This window comes from Cladophialophora yegresii (assembly GCF_000585515.1).
Source record: "Cladophialophora yegresii CBS 114405 chromosome Unknown aczIN-supercont1.2, whole genome shotgun sequence".
In the NCBI taxonomy this organism is placed as follows: Eukaryota; Fungi; Ascomycota; class Eurotiomycetes; order Chaetothyriales; family Herpotrichiellaceae; genus Cladophialophora; species Cladophialophora yegresii.
The window spans coordinates 3502635-3519794 of record NW_006913046.1 but is presented as its reverse complement, the minus strand read 5'-3'; the positions used below and the strand labels follow the sequence as shown (position 1 = coordinate 3519794).

Below are 17160 nucleotides of genomic sequence, written 5' to 3'. Positions count from 1 at the left end.
AGCGACAAAGAAGTTTGCGCAACACGTCTCCATCTCGACGCGGAGGAGAGGCACGTAACAGAGGGAAGAGACCCGGTCAGAAGATGGGTCGAAGCACCTCTCGGTTGACGGCGACTAGGCGTGAGGAAAGAAGAGCCGCGAAGAGCTTTACCGGCACGAAGACACGAAGGTACAGCGGAAGGTGTGAGAAGCGACCCGCCCGCGTCACCTTTGTTTGAGAAAATACTGGATCGGTTAGATTTGTGCGTAGATCTGCTTCAACTAAGCCCTTTTGCGGAAGGGCGCCGGCTAGGCGGAGATAGCCCCCTGCTACGGCAGCGCTAATGGCTGACGCAGTAGCGATAAACGAGTTAGTGCGGCGCTGGCCAATTAGCGGCTTAATTGCGTTCTCCCTGCATCTCGCACAAACGCGCAACCAATAGACGTTCGTTGCTCTTCGAAGGCCAACACCTGACAATCTCATCACCGACTTCAAGGCTTCAACGGCGATCGTCAATGCTGCTGTCAACCTACCTGACAACCTTTACGGCAGATACCCTTCGCCCGCCTCCTCCGATTCCTGTCAACGAAGTCTGTGCACTAGTGCCGAAACTCCCCAGAGCCACATCGCGGCTCTCGAGCGGCTATACGGAGTACACGTCGGAATTAATACTAGGATGCGCGTATGTGTCAGCCAGCTTGACGGTGTGGGCACTTTACACTTTCCCGCAGTGCTGGGGAGAAGGACCAGTACTCGGTACCTTTCGGGTCATGTTCCATAAAACCCTCCTCAAGGCTGAAAGAATCTACCCCGAGGCACGAGTGGAAGTTCACTTCCTGACCCACAGCCTCGGACATCAGTGCTACACGGTCCACGCCGGAGATGGTGTCGATAAGAGGGCAATTTCGTGTTTGGGTTTATCTACCGCGTCCTGAAGACAGTGTCGATCGCAAAGAAAGCAACAAGAACCACGATGGCTAGCGCTGCGATCCGCTTAGCCTCAACAGATGCTTCGTCGCTGTTGCCCGGAAATTATCACGTCCAGTTGGGCAAAGTGTGATATTTGCTTTGACGGATCTCGAGTTTGAGGGCCATGTACAGACACAGTTGGGCTTCCAGCCCATTTGAGGAGGCCAAATTCCTGATAACCACGTAGCGCCGAAGAATCCTCATCTGCAACAGTCATCTTCAGTAAGCGAGTCGAGATTGGATCATGTCTTGCGACTAGACCGCTCCATATGTCTTCGGTATGGAGACCAGTAGTCAGGCGTGAGAAGATGGGCACTGTATCTCTCCAATTCACGTCGAGTAACAGCCTATATATCAGAAGAATTGCAGCAAGAGCCAGATGATCGACGGCCACGGTGAGGAAACCGCCATCTGGAAGAGCCAGGGCGAATCGATCCCTCGGAGAAGCTGGACGGGAGGTTCCCTCTCCTTGGATTTTTCTGCACATTATTCACATGTCCTGTGATGCGGAAAAGCCTTCTGCACTTGCGATTGACCGAAGGTAGCCTGTGCTGATACTGTCTCATCGTCGGTTATCCTTGCTCTGCTGCACTTACCACCTTGCTATATCATCAAAGAGATACTCACAGTACGAGTATTAGTGGCTATCTCGAGTCAACTCGTCTCTCAAGCATGCGTGATAACCACCTTCATTCCAGCCAACCAGGGAGTATCGGGGAATCTCCTCAGTATCTTGTTCAGTAAGTACTGCGTAGTAGTCAGTAGCCAGAGGTCGGCCCCTACTGCCCGTAGATAACAACCCACACCATCATGACATTTCTCGCTTATCTCGCTCGCTTGATGCTACATTCCCAAGATCAATTTATGACAAGCTACTCGCGAGTCACCTGTGGTCGACGCAATTCAAAGGAACAGTACTCCGTAGCAGGGTTCCCGCAGCGATTATCACTTGGCTGGTTGAATTACTGTAGCAGCCGTACGGTGTCCATCGCATGCACAGACAGGGTCGGAACATTCACCTCCTCCATAGACATTCGCGCTGTGTAACGACCCGGACGTGAGCCGTGCGTGCAGACGTCTCGCTCCGTCGAGCTTGAACCCTGCATCAACCCGTATAATTTTTGGTAACAGTAGGGAGTACTCGTCCTGATAACAACCTGCGGCGCGGCTCGCTTCCAACTCCCAACTCTCAACAGCGCTCTTGCTTTCTTCTGAGAGACATTGATCAGGGATTTCCTTACCGGTGCGCTTCCAGCACCCCGCTAGCCGCCAAGAAGGGTGCTTCGGTGCCGGTGCCGAGGCCCTTTTTAGGCTTCAAGGCAACCCGCAACCAGTCCCTGGGCGCTGGACATGCCACCTGAACCTTGCGCACCGCGTCTTTGGTGACCGTGTGCAGCAGAGTTTTGGGCCCTTGAACCCTGACGCTGGTGATGCTTTCCTAGCCTGATTTATCTCGAAGCTACACGGGACACGCTCGCGAACTGACGCAGGTGCAAAGTCCATATCAGTACATTCCGGAGTATGTACAGTACCTCGGACTCTGACAAGGTGCTCCAACCTTTCAAATCCTCCATTCGGCGCGTCTGTAATAGCGCTTCCAGCTACCTACCTTAGCGACCTCGCTATGGCCGGGGACTTTGTCTTGATTCTGCAGCAGGATCCGACGCGTTCTACTCAGCCCGGCTTTCAATAATAACCCACGGGCTCCAGCCACGAATGCACTCATTCCACATGCGAGACGCGCAACCTTGCAAGCGGGACGCACAGTTTGGAATTTTCCCTCACCAAGTGTCCGCACCCATTTCAAACACTAAGTTCTCCTCTACAGTGTACGAGTACTGTGATACAGTCTGTCGGACCCGAACATTCGAGCTGGCCCTCACTTTCCCCGATCCCAATCCTGCTACTGTGTGCACACCAGCCCTTGCCTTGCAGTCTCCAGGACTTACACTCACCATTAATCCAAGAGTTGGTGCACAATACGCTGGGCAAGAGCGCCGGCAAACTCATGGGTTATCGTATGGGCTGCCTTGCCCTGGCGATGTCCACAGTGTGTGTCCAGGTCTTCGCCTAAACGCGTTCAACCGTGGTCCTTGCAGGCTTCCTATCGACATCTCCATCTCGAAGCGACATTCTTCCACAGGTCTCAGCCAACGAAGCTGTGCGCAACCGCAGAGAGAACGCCCCTGGAGCTCTGTAGAGTCGCAGACATCATCCAACTACCTACTGCAGAGGTCAGGACCATCGATGTCTGCCGAAGTGGTCTCACCCTTCGAAGCCGTCGATGGTTTTGCAGGGTGGATTTCATTCCTTGGAAGCTGCTGATTGGTGTTCCTGATTTCTTTTTTCCCGTTAATCATTGCCTTAGAGACTCGTCGGTCTCCAGCACTATCCCATTATCCTGCAGCAAGTGCTTACATTGACGTTTCTTCATAGGTCCATTCGCACGTGTAACCCTTGCAATTCAGCACGGCTTTACGTACACGGTACAGCATGAGTACTTGTCCCCTGTCTTTGCACGCATTTGCGTCGAATGTCCCGGACTAATCTTCCCATCACAACGCGAATCCTGCAAGTTTGTCATCCTAATAGCCATACGCACGGCGGCACCATTGCTGTCAAATCCTGGGCCCCGGACAGCGGCACATGCAATTGAGACATTAGGCCGACAGAGTCTGTTTGCCCACTGTTCCCTGTTGGCGGGCTGACAGCCATTTCGTCATGCCCAGCTGAACAAAACCCTCGATTCTCCACCCTTCTGCTCTCGAGACGTTTCCGATCAGTTTGCCGTGTCTCTCGGTTGGGGTCGGCATGTCTTGTATACCCACTGTCCTCTCCAGGTCTCCTGCATATCGGCTTGAGGGAGAATGTTTGCATACCAGAATATAGCAAGGCCTCCCATCGACTCGCCTATTTGCCTGGCATTGACTATTGTCTCATACGTCCACTTCCGTGTGCGCTTTGGGCTCCGTCGGATGCAGCCTCGTGCACCCGGACGCCGCTCACGCTTCGGCAGTTTGTTACTGCCCGTGGACAAGGCTTGGATCGTCCTCTCCGGTAACAACGCAGAGGCCAGAGCATGAGGGTGTCGCAGAAAGTCCCCAACAGCTTCAAAAGAAAGCACCTCAAGGCATTCTCCTCCTGCTCTGCGGATCACCGTGGACGCTTCTCGTGCAATACGCGCTCTTCAGGATGAAGGTCTCGCAGCAATTGTTGTCATTTTGCAAGGAGCAGTCATCCAAACAAGATTCTGTTGCCACTTTCCAGGACTTTCTGCTCGCCTTCACTCATCGCCGGGCTGACATCCCAGCACCGGTTTCCCAATCCCATAGCCCTTTTGCCCTCCTCACTGACTTGGGTCCAATCAGTAGCTCCTTCAAATCCGATCTCACCGTTACCACCAGCCCCTGGGAAGTCAGGAGGTGGGCTGTATCTCAATGCACTCAAGCGTTGTCTCTTCAGGAACTGGAGATTCGGTTTGGTGACGGCGCATGCAGGAATATACATGACGCTACTGTCACTTGTACCACGATGCTCTTTGTCGACAGCATGGATCATGTCACAGTGCCATGCGACATAGTCACCCGGTTCGACCTGTGGCATGCTCACCATGGTTGTTTCTAGCTCCAGACCCGGATGGGAGACTGGATCGTACTCTTGACAAGCAGCCGGTACTGAGTTCGGAAAGGTGGCGTCCAGGTTTAACTTGCCAGTCTCCAAGTTGATAAAGGGTCTCAACATCAAGTATGAGGTTGCATGCCGAACCAATGGACAAACTTTCAGTGTTCCTTCTCCGGGCCCCGTTGAAGACATCGAAAGCCAGCCCTGGAACAAGCGGAACATGCTGCAAGCCCCCGCACCGTTGTACAAGTCCATTCTTGCTGCGATGCGGTGACGGGCATCAAATGGATCGTACTCTTCCCACCGACCCTCCAAGATGGCCTGATACACCCGGGAATACTCAGGGTCCTCCCAGCGCTCAAGACTTCCGCCATCTGTATGACAGCCCAACGCGAACTTTGCATCCCCGGGTTGACGGATGCGGAATCGATCGGCATACGAGAGAGGGTAGGTTGTCGATATCTCGGACGAAGGGTCCGACGAGTGCCAGAAAGAAGCCAGAAAAGACTGCGCCTTCAGCATGTTTGGGTGTGCCCGTGCCTGGACTTGAGACGGCGTCCAGTACAGCTCATATACAGCGGGGTCATCAGCCGGGAACGCCCTAACTTTGGGCCGATTCGCGGCGATATAATCCCTCGCCTTTTGTTTGAGATCGAGCGCCTGTTCCCGAGGCAAGACATTCCGAATCACAGCTGTGCCTCGACGTCGAACCGCGTCCAGCTTTGATTGAGGGACCGTGCCCGCGGCCACATGCCCGAACTCGATGCTAGGAATGACCTAGATTGCGCGTTAGCAAGTGGTCACCTAGTTCAAAAACATAGGCCATGCCACGTTGTACGACGTAGAGGACTCATACAACTTGGAAAGTCATAAGGTAGGTGGCCAGCATATGTGCATACCTCACTGCCCTGTTCTCTGATCTCGGCAATCTCCCGCTCCAGACTCCCCATAATTCTCTGCCACGAAGCCACCACCGCATCTTCATTGCCCTTGACAAGCGACTTCTTCAGGTCACTGAACCGCGGTGCCAACGGCTCCGGCCTCTTGCCCGACAGGGACGGGAACACCGAGCTGATGTCTCCCGCTTCCTTTGTCAATGTGGACATGGCCCGCCGAAGCGTGAATGTAAGAGTACTCTTCATTGTTCTGAAATGCAGCAATCCAGAAAAGGCAAGTGTACAACAGTTGGGTATATATTCGGGGCTTCGAGGATTTGGTATCGAGCGTCTAAATCAAAAAAAGTATCAAATATGTAGACGCAGGTGAATACTACGATTTATCTTCCCCCCTCCCGACAAGGTGGCCGGGTAGAGTTCTGGGATGGGAATGGCGTGGTGTGGCGTGGATACGGCGAGACATAAACTCCTCGACGCAAACACGTGAGTACGTAAGCTTCCCATTCCCAACGGAGTTGGCGGGCTGGTTTCCGAATGGGGAATAAGGTACTTACTATGGTCCTCGAACACTGTCAGTACAATGCCAGTACTCGGAAAGGTGAAGATGAACACATCTACGCCGTGTGCAGGATTCCCGCGCCCGTAATCTTGTCGCTCGCACTCAATGGACTACCGTTTAGTGCCAGATGAAATTCGCCTCGGGCCAAGTGCTCCCGAAGAACACCGCCCCTCACTCTTTCTCCCACCCGCGTGAGGGGAAACACAAGGCGGAGGGGCCTAGGGCGCGCCTCACCCGCAGAACTCACTTTGGCACGGGCACGGGCACTGCCGGTGGTAGTTGGTCTTACTCGTACCACGGCGAGTCAAGTCAGCGGTTACTCGCATGGAGTCAGCCGTGTAAGCTGGTGTTGGTGGCCGAGGTACTGAGTGGCCTGGACCTGTTGGGGGGAAGATATATACGTACGTGGAGGGCAACACCCACGGTCCATATATCTCTCTGTGCCGAGAGAGATACAGAGCGAAAGTGTGAGGCATCCGTATACATATACACGCATCTACTACATATACACGAGGCACGCCCAGAGACCACGCCTGCCTAAAGAGAGAAATATTCGCACTCGCACACTTGCAGGCGTACACCTGCTGCGCTGTTTAAAGAAAGAGGCTTCGCATACACGCACTGCACTGAGTACGTTCTTACATACCTAGTACTCCGAACATATACCGCGTACGCGCTTCGAGATGGCTCAACAGGTCCAAGGCAAGACGGCCATCGTCACGGGTGCCGGGTCAGGTATGTGTCCCCTCTTCCCCTACCCGACCAGACAAGCCACCTCGACCACAGAACTACACACAATACATGTATTCTATGTGACCTCACGGTGATATCACGTATATCATCGTACCGACAAGCTGACACGCCCACCCACAGGCATCAATCTCGAATTCGCGCGTCTCCTCCTCCAACATGGCGCGAACGTCCTGTTCGCAGACCTGGCGCTCCGGCCCGAGGCCCAAGATCTCGTGGCAAAGTATGCGTCCACGCCCAACAAAGCGGTCTTCCAAAAGACAGACGTGACCTCCTGGCCAGAGTTGGAGGCCATGTTCTCGGCGGCCACGCAGCACTTCGGGGCCATCGACATCGTGTGTCCTGGCGCCGGCGTGTTCGAGCCTCACTGGAGCAATTTCTGGTATCCGCCCGGGACGGCCAAGTCCGGGGACGACCCGGCCAGCGGGCGCTACAAGCTGCTGGACATCAACTTGACGCACCCGATCCGGACGACGCAGCTGGCCATTTCGCACTTCCTGGCCGCCCAGCCGCCGAGCAGTCCCCAGAACCCAAAGTCGATCGTGCACATCGCGAGCATTGCCGGGCAGACGGCCTCGTTGCCTTTCCCGCTGTACCACGTCAGCAAGCATGGCGTGCAGGCGCTGGTGCGGAGTATGGCCGATCTGGAACCCTTGCATGGGATCCGTGTGACGTGCGTCGAGCCGGGGGTGGTCAAGACGCCGCTGTGGATGGACCATCCGGAGAAGTTGAAGATGCTCAAGCTGGATGGCGAGGATGCCGATGCATGGGTCACGCCCGAGGAGGTCGCGCAGGTCATGTTGAGCTGTGTCAAGGACGACGAGATCCCAAACGTCATCGAGGGGAGTCCGAGCGCAAAGGACGTGGCAATAGAGAGAGAGACCATCCGGATCCAGGGCGGGTCGTGTCTGGAAGTCCTTGCAGGGTCCATCAGAGACGTTCCTATGTTCAATAACGTCGGCCCGTATGCGCTGGGGAGGATAGGCGCAACCGTGACGGACAGGGAAAAGATTTATGAAGAGATTTATGAGGTGTTAAAGCCAGGGTGGGGCAAAGCACAGTGAGAGAGAGGTAGAGACTGAGATCTGGCATTTGCGTTGAAGTATGGAATGACTCTCGCTGACAGGTCAAGATATATGCCTCTACGAGCTTGTGGAATCCTGATACTCGAACTCCATTGCCATGGGCGTGGCCGCGTTTATGTTGTCTTCTTCGTCGACTACCGAGTAAACTCCGGCGGCAGTCTTCTCAGGCTGACTGCTTGAGGTAAGGATAGGATCCGGCAGGTGAACAGTCTTGCGTCAAAGCTGCTCTCTCTCCCAAGGTTTTAGTATCAGCCCGAGAACCACTGTTGGCTGGGACAGGAAAGCTCCCAGTAACCAACCAGGGCTGAGGCATACCTACTTGCACGGTCAAGACCACAAGATCAGGCGGTAAGAATATGAGCCCCCAGCAAGTCCATGTTTAATCTATCCTCGTCTGAATGATCTTCACCGGCCTGGCCCTGAAGAGCGACGTTCGGGTCATGGTGGGAATCTCAGGCCAATGGCAGTGGCAGTGGCAGTGGCAGAAACAGCATGACAGCAACTCCTAAGTATTCACACAGAAGTAGACGTGCAAGAGCTGAGTGTCGTGCATTCTACACGGTACGTTGTTAGTGCTTCATGAGCAGAGAGTGAAGGCGAAATGAGCGCTGCTTCAAACCATGGAATGCTCCACCGAAGCATTGACAGCACGTGATCAGACGTCATTGTGAAGATCGCGCAAATCGCATCCACCGAGTCGATCTGCGTCGTCGGCCAGTTTGTCGCTTGCGCCTCTTCGCGCGGTGAGTCTGCTGCGCTGTCCGTTTGCGACGACAAGATGCTCGACGCTTTCGAGATCCTAACGACGTCCGGGGTCGTCTTGTGGTCGCGATCCTCGTCCAAAATCGGGCCAACCGCGGTCAACAGTCTGATCAACGATGTCTTTATCGAAGAGAAGGTCCGTCCCACAGCGACGAACTCGGGCAAACCCACATACAAGTACGACAAATACACCCTCAAGTACACTCTGGTCAAAGACTTGGGACTCATATTTGTCGCGGTCTACCAGTCTCTGCTTCACCTCACCTGGGTTGACAAATTGCTCGACGATGTGCGGACTATCTTTGTCGAAGTCTACCGTGGTCAGCTGGAGGAACTAGACTACGCTGCCCTGAAGTATCCTTTCGACAAGTATTTTGACGAGGAGTTACGTAGACTGGATCAGAATACTGGTGGCGCAGTCACCACACAGCCAACCCAGGTCGCCACGGCGCAGGAGGACAAGAAATTAAGTGCTGAAGAGGCAGACACTGGAGGGCCACCACCACCGGAAATACCTTCGCTGGTCAAGGCGCAGCCAAAAGCTGTGCCAGTGGTGAACGGAGATTCCGCCCGGGAGACACCTGTTCAATCACCTGAAACCTCTCGTCCGTCAACACCTATCCCAGGCATCGCGCCACATCTGTTGACAGAGAACAAGAGACCGGGAAGTCGTGGTTCCAGGAGACAAAGAAAGGCCGCCAATGCTGCTGCGTCTCCAGGCGTCTCTAGTGGGGACGAAGCTAGGAGACCCAAAACATCCAAGGGGACCGCAAAGAAGGGTCGTGTCTGGGGTCCTGACGGAATCGCAGACGACGCCGATGATACCAAGCTCGATTACTCGAACACCGGCGATGATGTCGACGATAAGGGGGTAGCATCTCCGCCACCGGAAGAAATAGCTCAAGAGAGTTGGGGCACGAAGAACAAACAGGGTCAATTCGTCCTCAAAGACCTGGGTGACGAAGTCAACAATATCCTGAAATCTGCAGATCTGAACAAGCCTGCCACCAACGGAGCCGGAAAGTCGACCTTTGGAGCCATTTCGGGCTATTTCAGAAATATTGTCGGCGGCAAAACCTTGACAAAGGAAGACCTTGACAAACCCTTGAAAGCCATGGAAGAACATCTGATCAACAAGAACGTCGCACGCGATGCGGCCATCCGATTGTGCCAGGGAGTCGAAGCTGAAATGCTGGGCAAGAAGACAGGCGCCTTCGAATCCATTGATGCGGCATTGAGACCTGCACTAGAGAACTCGCTGCGACGGATCCTTACGCCTAGATCATCTTTAGACCTGCTGCAGCAAATCGAGACTGTGGCAAATCCCACCGGCGCGAAGGCTCAACCCCGGCCATTCGTGATCACCATTCTGGGTGTCAATGGGGTCGGAAAATCCACCAATCTCTCCAAGCTTTGCTACTTCCTCCTTCAGAACAATTATCGCGTTCTGATTGCAGCAGGAGACACCTTCAGATCTGGCGCCGTGGAGCAGCTGAACGTCCATGTACGCAACTTGAAGGAACTCACCGCCCGCGAACGCCTTGGCGCAGTTAGTATCTACGAGAAAGGCTATGGAAAGGACGCGGCAAACGTGGCTCGAGATGCGGTGGCGTTCGCCAAGGAGAACGACTACCAGGTCGTGCTCGTGGACACGGCCGGGCGAGCCCATACGAACACCCAACTCATGGCTGCGCTGGAAAAGCTCGTCGACTTCGCGAAGCCGGATCTGATCTTGCAGGTCGCCGAGGCCTTGGTCGGGAACGATTCGGTAGGCCAGGCCCAGAACTTCACCAAAGCATTGGGCAAAGGCCGCAAGCTCGACGGGTTCATCGTCTCAAAGGTGGACACTGTGGGCTCGGGCATCGGAACAATGATCTCCCTCGTGCACGCCACGTCGGTGCCTGTCCAATTTATTGGCGTGGGTCAGCATTATGGCGATTTGAGGCAGTTGTCCGTTCCATGGGCGGTGAATATGCTGATGAGTTAATTGGGGACTCTCGTGATGCGGGACCAGATGACACCTCTGGGTGGGTTGGCTGTTTCCAAGGGCCACCAAGATATGTCGTCCTACATTGAGGCAATGAAGACATGACTGCACGATCACGTCCAGGTGTGCGATGAAGAACGAAGAAATTTCACATAAGCGAGCCTGTACTTCTTCGAGTGTCTTCTCGCAGTGGTTCTTAGAACTGCCTTCTTGGTGATAATTGGCTTACGCGTGTTCCTGCTACGAGTGACCGACTTCTTTCCACCTTAGACTCCCACTCCATCCCGTTTCACCTCAAGACACGTGTCAGCATGCGGAAGAACTGCCGCGTCATTCGCGGGACACACTCAGGCATCGTCACGATGACTGACCGGAAAGTGCAATGTGTAAGCAAGAGGTTGTGTGGAAGAGGGTTTGGAATTTCCTTTGCAATATGAGAGAGTCACTGGGTCAACAAGACCGCTCGCTGTAGACCAATGTACAGACCACAAGAACAATAATTGCTTGCCATGTACGTCTCAAATTGGACTATCGTCAGGCTGGGAATCTCGTAAATCATGGGGATCGTGCCAACCCAAGCGGCACCGCGCAAAAGCCCGTCTCGGCCAACCGAAAGCCGACCCCTTCCTCATGCTGCAATATCTCCGTTCTCCTCCTTGTCGTGTCGCAGCTCTTCAAGAATTGCTTCACGTGTGTTCGCTTCTCGCATTGTATGAGTCAACCCCCAGTGCATCTGGCCGTCGACGGGCCCGGCGGACATTGGATACACAAAATGGGCCCAGGCAAGCACATATGTGGTATTGCGTCTGAAGAACCGAGGGAGGCAGGGATCAAGTTGGACAGGAGTGCAACGCATGGCGATCGTGATGTTGCCGTACAGCACAGGCGAACCTTCTGACCATATCCTTCGGCAAACACGGAGAAACTGAGCTGATAAGCCACTGCTGGTGATATAGTAGCGATCATCGTAGAGCTGTGTCCAATCAAGTTGGTCGTGACGGGGAGATTGGTGCGCGGCTACCGCCTGTCCCAAGTGGAAAGACTGGCACGCGGAATCCGAGGAACACAGAAAAGCGAGGACCTGGCTGTTGTCCACGAATACCTCTCGGTAAATTTTGTTCATTATCTCAGGCGGAAAGTTCAAATAACCCAGTGGACCAGTCGGTGTGCGAGGCCGAACGATAGGAAGGTGGTCCATCCCGACGCATGTGCTCTGCCTAGCTAGACGGTGGCGGAGGACGTTGCCAGCAACGGACTGGTAATACTGGAAGGGAAGGCGAGTAGATGTCGGCTTCTGTAGTAGATGCGAGATAAGATGCTGCTGGCGAACGATAGACTTCGGAACGTGGCGATGTTGAGAATGTGGCTGGTTGACGTGAACACGACTCCCGCGAGAGTCCTCACACCGTCCAAGAGCAGGTGCCACGAGCCGGGCGTAGGGTGGGCAGGTGCAAGTCGTTGTCCCTTCATCGCTTAGCCTTTTTCAGGGCCATCTTCTTCCTTCGGGCAATTTCCGAGGGGAACACCATAGAATTCCTGGGCTTTTTCTTCGATATCTTGTGGGCTTTGCGATTGACTCTGTTCTTTCCTGGGGCTGATCTGACGGTCTTCATCTTCGCGCCTCGCGCATCAATGTCCATTTCTACACTACTGGTCAGTGTTGGATGTGGCTTCAAAAGCTGGAAGACCAATACCCTCATTGTTGTTATCTCTAGGCTGGTCTTCAGCGTCTTCCCCATGCCCCTCGTCTACGTTCATAGCCTTTTCAGTTTCGGGCTTCGGTTTGGCGGCCAGTTCCTGCAATTTCGCGGAGAGTCTGGCGGTGCGGGCATCGTGGGCGGGACCGAAAACTGTGGCTCGAAGGGCACGGTGGTTCTTCTTCACAGACAACGCTCTTGCTGATTTAGCCATACCTGCAATAAACGAGTGGGACGCAAGAAGAAAGTAGAGGTACGTACTGTCGCAGAAGTGAGGGAATGGTGAATGTCGAGTAAAGAAATTCTGTAGCACAGCCGGAGTATTGCCGATTCGCTGGCCGGGCTCAACGACTGCGACTTCTTTACGAGGGCAGCAACATCACTTCTTGGGGTTTGGACAGCGGCAGTGTTCTTCACTGCCTACAATCGAGTCTCAACCTCGCTCCTCCCTCCCACCCGCCCGTCCGTCCCGTCTTTCATCGCCCACTCCGCCGTGAAGACAGTGGCAGCCTGACCTACTCATGACCGTGGTTGACCGGCCCTACTCGATCCGCTCCGTCGCCATGTTCGAACAACGACGCCAGAGATAGCCTCATTACGGACTCGGCAGCTTCCGTTGTTTGGTCAATTGTTAAAGGGGATTGAGAAAACGCGCCTCCCACCATGTCGGGCTACCCAGATACCCAGGCGCATGACGATGTGCGAGCCATGATTGCCTCAGTCAAAACCCTCACTGTAGAAAAACTGAAAAACATCCTTCGAGGCGAGGGTCTCCCTCTGTCTGGAGTCAAGAGTGAATTGCAAATCAGGACAATAGCCCGTAGGTCCAACTGTTCCCGAAATCTCAACTGTTTCTCTTTTCCCTCCTTCCACCCTGACATTCACACGAGCAGATATCGAAAAACTGCGCAATGGCGGCGACGTTACGGGCCTGAATCGGATACGAGGGTGCGTCAGAAGCGGCTCTTATCCCTACAGCAACAACAGCAACGGTTCTTACCCTTCACCTTATTCCCGCCACACGCCTACCTCCTCGGCGTCTCCCTCGTTCTCTTCTCCTACCGCTCACAGCTCCTTCAACATGTCCTCGAATTCACATTTCGGCTCCGGTATGGATCATGCATCTGGTGACAGGAGAGCCTCCTCTGACGAGAAAGCAGGCCGAATATCGTTCAAGCCCTCGCCTTTTTACACGATCACACGATCACTCACCCAGATTCACCGATGCGGTCGTGAGTTCTGCTTCAACCTCACGTTACCGAGCAGTTTGCCTGACCAGATTTAGCACAAGAAGGCTCTAGAGAGACCGCCAGGCTTGTAGTCATGCTATCACCGGATGTCATCGACAAGCTCACCAGCGACCCATCATGCCGAGTTATGGTCTTCTGTGCCGCAGAGCCCGTTGGCTCATACACTAATGGCCCATCCGATATTGCCTTCCCCCATAATGTGGAGCTGAAATGCAACGGGGATGATGTTAGGTCGAATTTGCGGGGACTCAAAAATCGGCCGGGATCGACCAGGCCTGCAGATATCACGTCCCTGGTGAGGACTAAACCGGCCAATTACCCCAATGCGGTCGAGATGGTCTACGCGTTGACTACGAAGGTGAGCCAGTATTTCAGCTGACGCTATGTAATGCGTTTTTTGTTCTCGTATTGTGGAATCTTCATGCTGAACTGGCCGCATGGACTGCAGGCATTCTTCCTCGTGGTCAATCTTGTGTCCAAAAAGTCGATCGATGCTTTGGTGGGCCAGATAAGGCTCGGCCGAATGATCAGCAAAGAACAGGTCATTCGAGAGAGTATGTACCCTGCCCCTTGCCGTGGCTTTGACACTTACGTGGGACAGTGCGGCGCAAGGCCGAAGACCCGGACGAGATCGTAGCGACCTCAACAGTTCTGTCACTAAAGGATCCTGTCGGTTACACGCGTATCACGACACCCTGCCGCGGAATTGGCTGCAGCCACGTACAGTGTTTCGATGCGGCCTATTACCTACAGCTTCAGGAACAAGCGCCTACCTGGATGTGTCCGATTTGCAGCAAAGCTGCTCCATGGGAATCGTTGGCTCTAGACCAGTATGTTAATGACATACTGAATCTTACGCCGAGAGACGTTGAAGCAGTCACTCTTGAGCCCAACGGCTCGTGGCATCTTCCGAGTCAAACCGATAACGCTGGTGGGCGGACGTCAAATCCCACGCCTTCAGACGACGAAGATGATGATGATCTTGTTGAGATTGGCGATGGCTCAGGTCATCGCCCACAGAAACTCGAGACGCTGACACCGCACAGTGTCAGGACACCACCGTTATCCTCTAGAGAAGAATCCACAGCACCTTCAGCATCAAGACCGTCAACAAACAGCAACAAGAGATCGCGAGATGTCATTGACTTGACATTGAGCGATGACGAGGATGGCAGACCGGCACCGAAAGCCCGGAGGACAGAGTCGGTCTCGTCAGACAGGGTTATTTCTTCGTCAAGAGCACGGCCTTCTGCCTCATCAGACCGGTATCATTTTAATCTGCCTCCTCCACCAGGGCCACCTCCTTACAACCTTGACAGATTCAACCCGGCGTTATGATTTTATGGTTTTCAACCAATGTGTTCTTCCACTTTCAGCATGGCGCTTGGAAAAGGTGGTAAATATGGGCGGCTTCTTGTGGTTTTGTCAACAGAGAAACCCGCGGGCGAGGCAGGGGCTATGGGAAATGCTGGGATCTTTCTTGAGCCAGGCAGGAGTGTATGCATGCAAGAGTGCTGAGCCTTGATGAGGGCTTATGACGCCGACATGCATCAGGGACAGATGCGCTGCTTCACGACTGACGATTCCCTTAATGTAAGGCAGGACTTCATTCCGTCCAAAGCTAAAGGGGTACAAAACACAGACTAGAGCTGAGGGGCATGGCAATGTTAGCACGAGCCATGCATGAAGACTTATGTGTGTATATGTTTGCCACTGTAGAGAGTAGTCTACACGCGCAGGATATTGAATATCAGTCGACTGCTGGCGTATTAGTCTTTGTGCAACAGCGATCTGCCTTCGTTCTTCACTCAGATGGTCTGGCCATAACAAGTGGCCATTCGCCCGCTACGAACGGCTTCTTTTCCTTGGTGTGGAGGACGCAGACCTCCTTTACACTGAGCTTGTGGCACGAATGGTGAGACTGAAGTATCCAAGCAAGCCCAACAGGTAGCAGACATGTCCAACTAGCCGTGCTCGGCATGCCGAAGCTGATCCAGGTTTAGGCAACTGCCTCAGATAGATCCCCATCGGTCGACACAAGACAGTCCACCATGGCTGTGTTCATTTCCTCACGAGCACGGCCACGACGCACCACCTCTTGGCCCCATCTTTTGTTTCCCCCAACCTCGACGGCTCCCAAGGGCGCCGGACCCCATTCACATCGATCTCGAATATCTCCGCTATCCGAAGAGGGGATCGCACGTCTTCTGGGTCCTTGGTGTCCTTGTTCACCCCGTTCTCCGTTTCCTCAACTCCGTTTTCGTCCTCCAGCGATGACGGCAGAGCATATTGGCCCGTCGCGACTTCGAAGAACTGCCTCACGATTTCCCGTCCGGTATGGAACCCCGCCACGACCAACGCACAACTTCCCGGCCTCGACTCGTCGAGGTAATCCACGATCGTTTTCACCAGGTTGCCGTGTTGGGAGGGCATCCAGAGACAGTCCGCGACGATGATGCGGTCAAAGGCGCGGGGTTGCTGTGGTGACGGTTTGCCGTAGGATGATGGGGAGTAGAATGTCGTAGTCCCCCACGTGTAACCGGAGATGGTGATTTCGGGTGACGATGACGATAACGATGGCGATGAGAAGGAAGAAGATGCACAGGATGCATGGTTATCAGTTCCTCCGCGCATATCGCGCTCCAGGATGTTGATCCGGACGTTTTGCTCAATGGCGTTGGTCGTCAAAGCCGGTGAGGAAGGGTGGTCTGTGATCGTGGTCGAGGCGGCTCCGGACAGCGCGGCCACGATGCTTGGGAGTGCGGTCCCTGGGCGGACCCGTCAGCGACATTCCGTCCGGCGCGTGCGTCAAAGATGTGGAGTGGTGGGTGGTAGGGTGTGTGGGCGACATACGCGCGCGACGAGCGCCTCACGGTCTCTCTCACGGTCTCACGTACCGGCGCCCAACTCCATGACCGTTTGGCCTCGGACGTCCCAATACCGCTTGTCCCACGACGCACTTGCCGGGCGTTCCTGTCCCGGTTCCAATTTCGGGCTCGAGTACAAACCGTGAGGCCGTTCATTTCCACCGTCTTGATCTTGACTCGCCTCCTCGAGTGCGTCCGCGCAGATCACGCCCGCGTTCCACAGATAGTGCGCGAAAAGTTTCCGCCCCTCCTCGGCGTCCGGGTGTTGCGGGATGTGTAGTTGCAGGTCGCCAAATCGCGGACTGTGGTAGATGACGTGTGAGCCTGGGATGCCGTGCGAGTTCTGCACGTCGTCCGTGAAGAGGGCAGAGAGGGCGGAGGAGAAGGTGTCTTCGATCTGAGGATCCGTGGGGGAGGGCATCGTTATGCGGGAGGGGAACATCGTGCTGGTTGCTGCCAGGCTGGCCGGCTGTTCGGTCGTGGGAAGTGGCTTGGATTGTCCCCGTCGTGTGCGCGGCTTATCGAACGCGGTTTCAAGGAGAACGGCCCTTATGGGTTGGCCCGGCACTTGCTCGTGGGTACTCCGTGCGAGGGAGAAAAGTACCAGGTAAAAGTGATGCCCGCGAGGCTGAGACGCGGGGTCGATATTGTCGTTGATAAGATTAGATCCGAGCCAGACGAGGCTCCGTCAAAATTGTTTCTAGAATCGTTAATCTAAGTGGTGAGTGCACCGTACT

The 17160-nt window shown here is 54.5% G+C and overlaps 7 protein-coding genes across 7 annotated transcripts; 3 read left to right on the top strand and 4 right to left on the bottom strand.

Annotated features, from left to right (window-relative positions):
* Positions 1-4183: 4183 nt before the first annotated feature.
* Positions 4184-5712, bottom strand: A1O7_03186 (uncharacterized protein; the record flags this gene model as incomplete). The annotated part of the gene is made up of 2 exons (XM_007757212.1): positions 4184-5347; positions 5470-5712. 2 exons carry the CDS (start codon positions 5710-5712, stop codon positions 4184-4186), a joined length of 1407 nt encoding a protein of 468 aa, XP_007755402.1.
* Positions 5713-6708: 996 nt separating this feature from the next.
* Positions 6709-7839, top strand: A1O7_03185 (3-hydroxybutyrate dehydrogenase; the record flags this gene model as incomplete). Its single annotated transcript, XM_007757211.1, has 2 exons — positions 6709-6760; positions 6899-7839. 2 exons carry the CDS (start codon positions 6709-6711, stop codon positions 7837-7839), a joined length of 993 nt encoding a protein of 330 aa, XP_007755401.1.
* A 799-nt stretch (positions 7840-8638) lies between these two features.
* Positions 8639-10609, top strand: A1O7_03184 (fused signal recognition particle receptor; the record flags this gene model as incomplete). Its single annotated transcript, XM_007757210.1, has 1 exon — positions 8639-10609. The coding sequence occupies one exon, from the start codon at positions 8639-8641 to the stop codon at positions 10607-10609; it is 1971 nt and encodes a 656-aa protein (XP_007755400.1).
* Positions 10610-11369: 760 nt separating this feature from the next.
* A1O7_03183 (uncharacterized protein) lies at positions 11370-11807 on the bottom strand (the record flags this gene model as incomplete). The annotated part of the gene is made up of 1 exon (XM_007757209.1): positions 11370-11807. A coding segment is annotated over one exon (438 nt), but the record flags the coding sequence as incomplete, so codon positions are not given.
* A 449-nt stretch (positions 11808-12256) lies between these two features.
* Positions 12257-12520, bottom strand: A1O7_03182 (uncharacterized protein; the record flags this gene model as incomplete). Its single annotated transcript, XM_007757208.1, has 1 exon — positions 12257-12520. The coding sequence occupies one exon, from the start codon at positions 12518-12520 to the stop codon at positions 12257-12259; it is 264 nt and encodes an 87-aa protein (XP_007755398.1).
* Positions 12521-12969: 449 nt separating this feature from the next.
* A1O7_03181 (uncharacterized protein) lies at positions 12970-14894 on the top strand (the record flags this gene model as incomplete). The annotated part of the gene is made up of 5 exons (XM_007757207.1): positions 12970-13126; positions 13200-13538; positions 13592-13914; positions 14005-14110; positions 14158-14894. The coding sequence occupies 5 exons, from the start codon at positions 12970-12972 to the stop codon at positions 14892-14894; spliced, it is 1662 nt and encodes a 553-aa protein (XP_007755397.1).
* A 723-nt stretch (positions 14895-15617) lies between these two features.
* Positions 15618-16865, bottom strand: A1O7_03180 (uncharacterized protein; the record flags this gene model as incomplete). The annotated part of the gene is made up of 3 exons (XM_007757206.1): positions 15618-15770; positions 15861-16324; positions 16454-16865. The coding sequence occupies 3 exons, from the start codon at positions 16863-16865 to the stop codon at positions 15618-15620; spliced, it is 1029 nt and encodes a 342-aa protein (XP_007755396.1).
* Between the last annotated feature and the right edge of the window lie 295 nt (positions 16866-17160).